The sequence below is a fragment of the Megalobrama amblycephala genome, linkage group LG15 (assembly GCF_018812025.1).
Source record: "Megalobrama amblycephala isolate DHTTF-2021 linkage group LG15, ASM1881202v1, whole genome shotgun sequence".
NCBI classification, from domain to species: domain Eukaryota; kingdom Metazoa; phylum Chordata; class Actinopteri; order Cypriniformes; family Xenocyprididae; genus Megalobrama; species Megalobrama amblycephala.
The window spans coordinates 1857563-1864636 of NC_063058.1; the positions used below are offsets into that span (position 1 = coordinate 1857563).

The following is a 7074-nucleotide window of genomic DNA, read 5'->3' on the forward strand; positions in this document are numbered from 1 at the left end:
CTTAAAACAAACTCCATCTAAATGTGTATTTTGGAAGTTTTCTTTCCATTAGAGTAGAAGACTTGGAAGCAAAAATAGACCAAAATCTTATTATTGTCCACTACATGAAAGAAGTATTCCAATAACACCAAAAGAATTAAAAATGATTTATTGATTTGTGCAAAAAAAAAAACAAATTATTAGTGAAACTATATGTCCCTCACCTGTGAATACTAAAGAAGACCATGATCTCTGTGTGAACGGATTATTCTGTAGAAATCTGAGTATGAAACAATTGTGTGAGTGTGAGGGAATAGAAATAAATTGGTAAGGAAGTCAGAGTTGTCTCAAAAGCATCAAAATAACAATAAGAACTGTACATGGACCCCTTAATTGAAATATACTTTATTATTCTTAACTGCAAGAAAAGATATGACAGTATAAAGTCAATCACAACTGGCGCGTCTTGATTCTGTGTGTCTTCTTCTTCTGTTTTTTGGCTCATTGTGTCCTGAGTGAATATCACCTACTTTTGCTGTGATGCAGTCATGGATTATTTTTAATCAGTTTCTTCCTTGTTTTTGCTCTTTTCTAATTTCTCACATATACATACAGAGCCAAACAAATATTCATACTCCCACCTCTCTTATTCCTTCTCCAGGACCCTCCTGGCGCTGCGTGTTCGTGGTCTCCTAAGATCCAGAGTATTTTTAAAGATTTATTTTTGGCGTTTTTGCCTTTATTATGATAGGACAGATACTAGACAGGAAACGAAGTGGGAGAGAGAGAGGGGGACGGGATCGCGAAAGGACCACGAGCCGGGACTCGAACTCGGGTCGCCCGAAGCGCATTGGTGCTACATGTCGGCGCGCTGCCCATGAGGCCATTGGCGCCGACTCCTAAGATCCAGAATAGACTCGAGCATCCGCATTCTAGATTCAAATCCTTTCACATAAGCTCTGTCTCTATTAAAATCATATAATAATAAATATTCCAAATCCTTATTTACCTTACCTTTTTTGTTTAAAAATGATATTAATTCCTTTCTTTCTTCATCATACCTTTTACAATCATATATTGCATGCTCCACTGTTTCTTTCTCCACAGTCCAGTCTCAGGGATTCCAGTTATGAACAATGAAGCATTCAATCCTGTATGTCCGAGTCTCAATCCAATTATTTCCTCCTGTTCTTTCCTATTTCTACCACTTATTTTTCTTTTAGTATGTAAACCATGTGTTTTACTACCTTTTTTAATATTATATAAATTTCTTCCCTGCAGTTTACACCACTTCTGTAGAATGGCCCAAATGTCAACTGATCCATTTTTAGCTCATAGGCTAAAGGCTAAACTAATGTGTGTCTTCCAGATCATCTTTAACAGTCCCCTCATGTGTCTTCCATGCACCCTGATTGAACGATCGGTCCTGTGGAGCGGCGTTGCTCAGGGTGGAGGTGGCCAGCATGGAGAGATGACTGTTTGTGTGCTGCACCGGGTAGAGATGACCTCTGTCATATTTGTGTTCTCTGTGTTTTTTAGATTTATCATAGTCTTTATTCACAGCCTGATTATTAATTCTTTTGCGGATACTTAATTCTCATACTCGGATCAGCATTATTTCCCATACATGGATCAGCATCTCTATCCAGCTAAAGGACATGAGAAAAAAAAGCCTGACAGGTCCCGTCAGCTCTGCAATGTTGGGAGAAAATTTTTTGATGTAATTCTCCATGCCGAGGAATATTTTGACATCAGCTACACTTTTAGGCTCTGACATTTCTTTGATAGCGTTTATTTTGTCAGGGTCAGCTCGTATGCCTTCTGCACTGATGACGTGTCCCAACAACCTAACTTGAGGCAAATTGAGCTTTCTCATTCAGTGTCAGACCGTTCTGTTCCGTTCTGCTTAAGAGCGGCAAAACACCATTTATTGTTTGAACTTTGAGATAAAATGTGACCCTTACATTATTTCTACTGAATTGTATTTTGAATTATATCTGAATTTATATCTTTGATATAATCCCTTAAACTGCTATGTATTGTGGGGTGCTCTCAGGCTGACCCCCCTATGTCCGGAGTCTGGAGCTCCAACTCATCTTCCTTGCTGAGTTATGGCCAGTCAAACCTGGACAGGAAGTGGCTGTATCTCAGAAGCGGAAGGTCGCCGGAGCTTGGGACTGCGTGACCATTATAGTCAATCTGGAAGCCCCTCACGCCCGAAGTCTCAATCGCCAAGTCAGCTTGGTTCCCGAGATATGCAACCGGGCCGGACATCCTTCTACTCCAGAAAACAAATGAAAGCATACTAAACTATGGAGGCATACTACTTATTTGTAAGTGGTTGCATATGCAGGTTGCATTAACTAGTGGTAAAAAAGCGGTCACTGCACACACAGGCATTATCCGACTCTGCTTCTCCTGACGGCAGATGCAGGATTACAAGCCATTTATTTTTCTGCGTTTTTCTGTCAAATCCTTACAAGTTCAGTTTGTTGATCAATTAGAGCAACAATAAACAACGCAAAACAGGCTTTTCATAGAGCTTCCCTATATGTAGAAAATCACTTCCTGCCCTCCATCTGCATTTTGATTTATTGCAGTCTGAACATGTTTTTTTCCACAACATTTTGGTTGATGGGATATAATCAGACCTGATTATTGGCTGTTTTTAAACAATCGGTTGATGTCCAATAGGGCCGGGGGCATTTTTGGAGACAGCATTTCTCCGGTCACCTTACCGAATGTTGAATTATGCACATATGCCTGTTGAGTGCAGGATAAGGGAAGGTGGTATATCTGAGAAGACTAGGGTTAATAAATGTTTTAAAAGTGTTTCATCACACACTAAGACACACTTGCACACTATGTTTATTAAATGTAACTGATAATACGTACATCCAGCATTGATTTAAACACATGATAATAACAGTCAAACAATGAAGCTGATAAAGATTATATTGTTTAAAAATAACATAAAGCCAGGTCAGGAGCATGAAGTCATGATCTAGAGAATAAAGAATTGATACCAGCTATTACCAACACCAGTTATAGATATACTGTATATGTCAACTGACCAATTTTTAGCTCATAGGTTAAAGGCTAAACTATTTATTACCACCATCCCGGGGGTCTTTTGGGCCCTGGGGGGTACGCTTGGGAAAATTATAATATTGTAATATTTTTCCAGCTTTTCCTGTAGCTTTGCAATTGATAATTCCTCCACTCTGCCATTGTTATCAGGTCCAAAGTAACCCTTCTCAGTGACCTTATTGTTCTTTAGACACCAGTTGGCTCTCCAGTAATACTTTGAGACAGTAACTATAGGGTTACGTTTTGGAATTTGTTTGTTGATATCAGGAACTACACCAGTCACCACATAAGCCTTGCCTTTACAGCCTTTCAGATCATCAATAACAGCCTTCTCGTGTTTCTTCCATTCCTGCTGATTGAACGTTGGGTCCTGTGGAGCGGCGTTGGTCAGGGTGGAGGTGGCCAGCATGGAGAGATGATTGTTCGTGTGCTGCACCGGGTACAGATGACCTCTGTCATAACCAGAATAAACGTAGTCACAATTCACAGCCTGATTAATAATGCTGTCGCGATCTTGAGGACTCATACACGGCTCAGCAGTAGTTCCTAGATCCAGCTGAAGGACATAAGAGGAAAAAAAAACTGTTTCATTAATAATTCAAATTAATTATTGTCATTGTCATCAAATAAATATACTATAAAAATAGATGAACAATTACCTGAGGTTCAATGTACCAGCGGTCAACCCTCTCAACATTTGGGCTCCCAAACACATACGCTGAGTAGATGGGGATCCTCCATGCTGTGTTGTACAAAGTTGCATAAAGATACTTTATCTTGTTCTTATCCTTAAGACACTGACAGATGTGCTTGACTTGCTTGACTGAGACGTCCGCCGGTAGTGTGATCTGAGGAGGGTCATTATTCAAAAAGAACTGCCTGCATTTACTAAAATCCTTCCCAACCTCACTCAGAGAGAGGTAAGGCAACAGAAGAAACACCAGAAGCTTCATGATGTGAGAGCAGACACTGAATCTGTGAGTTTCTCTGGGTTAGAAGAGAGCGAGAGAGTAGAGAATATAGATGCTCACTGTCTTTTATAGAGTTTAAGACACAAGGGGAGGGAACAGAGTCATCATGTGTTTGTAGGTTTCACAAACAAGTGTTTAAAAAAATAGCTGAAGAGGTTAACAGTGCACTGCTGATGGTCTTAGCTTTACCATGTTAAAGGGTTTGTCTTTTACACTGAAATACATGAGCTGTATCTTATGAATTAGAAATAGACAAGTTTTTAAAATAAGTTTTTTTCAGTTAATTAGTCATTATGTATCGGTAGTCACCTTTTATTAATATGATAATTAGGTTCAACAATTACAAAGTGCCTCCATCTTTCAAAAAGCATATGACTGAAAAAAAAAAAAACATAATTACATAATTACATGGGTTAAAGGAGCTTTTTCTTTTCCATATGTAATATTCACGTAAGCACTGAATATTTGCGACACTGATTTACGGCACGACAGCAAGGGGCTGTGGGAATTGGCTTGGTGCCAGTGGGATGTGACACGTAAATACTGCTGCACGTTTTGCCAGTAAAGCTAAAAGTTTGTTCGGTACTCGCTGTACGTCTCTTTATTTTGCACGCCCTGTGCAACACATAACAAACAAAGAACAAGACATGGTGTCAGAAGAAAATAAGTAAAATGGATTTCGCAGGAGTACCATCGCCGCACATGAATTGGGAATCGTCTAACTTACCAGATGCATGGCCTAAGTTCAGACAGCATGCAGAGCTCATGTTCGCGGGTCCGTTAAAGAAACGGGGTGAAGACGAAAAGTGCAGTTATTTGCTCCTGTGGATAGGAGAGAAAGGAAGAGATATCTTCAATACCTGGGCGTTGACGACAGATGAAGCAAAGGTACTGCAAACATACTACGACAAGTACGAAGCGTATGTGATGCCCAAGACAAACACAATTTTCGCCAGATATAAATTTCATGAGCGAATTCAAGGAGCTCACGAAACTTTTGAGCAATTTGTGACTGAACTAAGACTATTAGTGAAAGACTGTGCTTATGCAGACAACGAGGAAATGGTTAGAGATCGCATCGTGTTTGGCATTCACTCTCCGCGAGTACGGGAGAAGCTGCTGAGCATCGGCTCCGAGTTAACGCTAGACAAGGCCATGGATATAGCCAGATCACACGAAGTTGCACAAGCCCAGCTCAAAACATTTGCAAACAGCGCGTACAGCCACCGCGATCAAGCAGTGCACGCAGTCAGCACACAGAAAGAGTCACAGCAGCGAACAGTAAAAGCTGGGGTGAAAGCCTTGCGTCGGAGCAGCAATGACGTCACGGAGCGCGGCAGAACTTGCGGTTACTGTGGCAACCAGGCCCACGGTCCTTCTGATAAATGTCCTGCAAGAGGTAAACAATGTGGCAAATGTGGAAAACGCAACCACTTCGCTAAAGTGTGTCGCTCTGCTTACAAAAGGAATGTTCATGCAGTGAGCAATGAGGCTTCTTATGATGAGGAAGACCCACATGCAGAGTTTTTCGTGGATACAGTCTTGCAAAAGTCATGTGACACGGAACAAGCATTTGCAGACATACTGTTGGGAAAAGAAAAAAGTGAAGTTAGTTTCAAATTGGACACTGGAGCACAGGTAAATGTCATTCCATTGCACACATTTAATAGGCTACAAGCTCAGTGCAAGCTCACACCGACTAAGCATAGCCTCACTGGATATGGTGGTCAAATGCTCACAGTAAAAGGGACATGTACGTTGCCGTGCAGATATAAAGACAAGGAAACACTGATGAACTTTTACATAGTCAACACGCAAGCACCGCCTGTGTTAGGTCTAAAAGCATGTCTGGACCTGGACTTAATCAAGCTAGTGCTCTCAGTGAATGCACTTAAAGAAGACAAGTCCGTCATGGAGGAATATGCTGATGTATTCGATGGCATTGGATTATTTCCAGGGGAGTGCACAATCCATCTAAAACCCGATGCAACTCCAGTTGTTTACCCACCGAGAAGAATACCCCTGGCTCTTCGTGGCAGACTGAAAGAAGAGCTGCAAAATATGGAAAAACAAGGAGTCATAGTCAAGGTAACAGAGCCCACCGACTGGGTAAATGCACTTGTGGTCGTGGAAAAACCGAGAACCGGCAAACTCAGAGTATGCTTGGATCCTCGCGATCTCAATAAAGCTATCAAGCGTCCACACTACCCCTTGCCAACGATAGAAGACATCACACCCAAGCTAACAGGTGCAAAATACTTCAGTGTTTTAGATGCCCGTTCAGGGTACTGGGCAATAAAACTAACAGAGGAATCTTCCCGGCTGACGACATTCAACACTGTATTTGGACGATACAGATTTCGTCGTCTTCCATTTGGCATCATTTCAGCTCAGGATGAATTTCAGCGCAAAATCGACGAGACATACGAAGGTCTAAATGGTGTCGTTGCAATCGTTGATGACATTCTGGTTTATGGACGGACCAAAAAGGAACATGACGACAACTTACACGCAATGTTGCAAAGGTCTCGTGAAAAAGGCGTGAAACTCAACCCTGAGAAAAGCATTGTGAGTGCTACTGAAGTTCGCTATTTCGGTCACTGTTTATCTGCTGAAGGAGTCAAGCCAGACCCTGAAAAGGTCTCGGCGATCAAGCACATGGAGCCACCAAAGACCAAAGCGGAGCTCGAAACTGTCCTGGGAATGGTAAATTACCTGTCCAAGTTTGCACCATGCTTATCGGACATTAACGCACCACTTCGGCAGCTCCTCAAACAGTCCAGCGAGTTCATATGGGATTCCCAACATGACGCTGCATTCCAAAAAATGAAAGATCTCATAACTAAGGAACCGGGACCAGTACTTGCGTATTATGACCCACAGAAAGAACTGCACCTTCAAGTGGACGCATCGAAATATGGCCTCGGTGCAGTCCTGCTGCAGGATGGGAAGCCGCTCAGCTATGCATCAAGGTCACTGACCGAATGTGAGGTTAGCTACGCTCAAATCGAGAAGGAACTCTACGCGGTCTTAT

General features: G+C 41.8%; 1 protein-coding gene across 1 annotated transcript; it reads right to left on the reverse strand.

Moving 5' to 3' along the window:
• Positions 1-3064: 3064 nt before the first annotated feature.
• On the reverse strand, positions 3065-4022 carry LOC125247954 (endonuclease domain-containing 1 protein-like). The gene is made up of 2 exons (XM_048159502.1): positions 3729-4022; positions 3065-3625 (listed from the first exon to the last, which is right to left on the reverse strand). The coding sequence occupies exons 1-2, from the start codon at positions 4020-4022 to the stop codon at positions 3065-3067; spliced, it is 855 nt and encodes a 284-aa protein (XP_048015459.1).
• Between the last annotated feature and the right edge of the window lie 3052 nt (positions 4023-7074).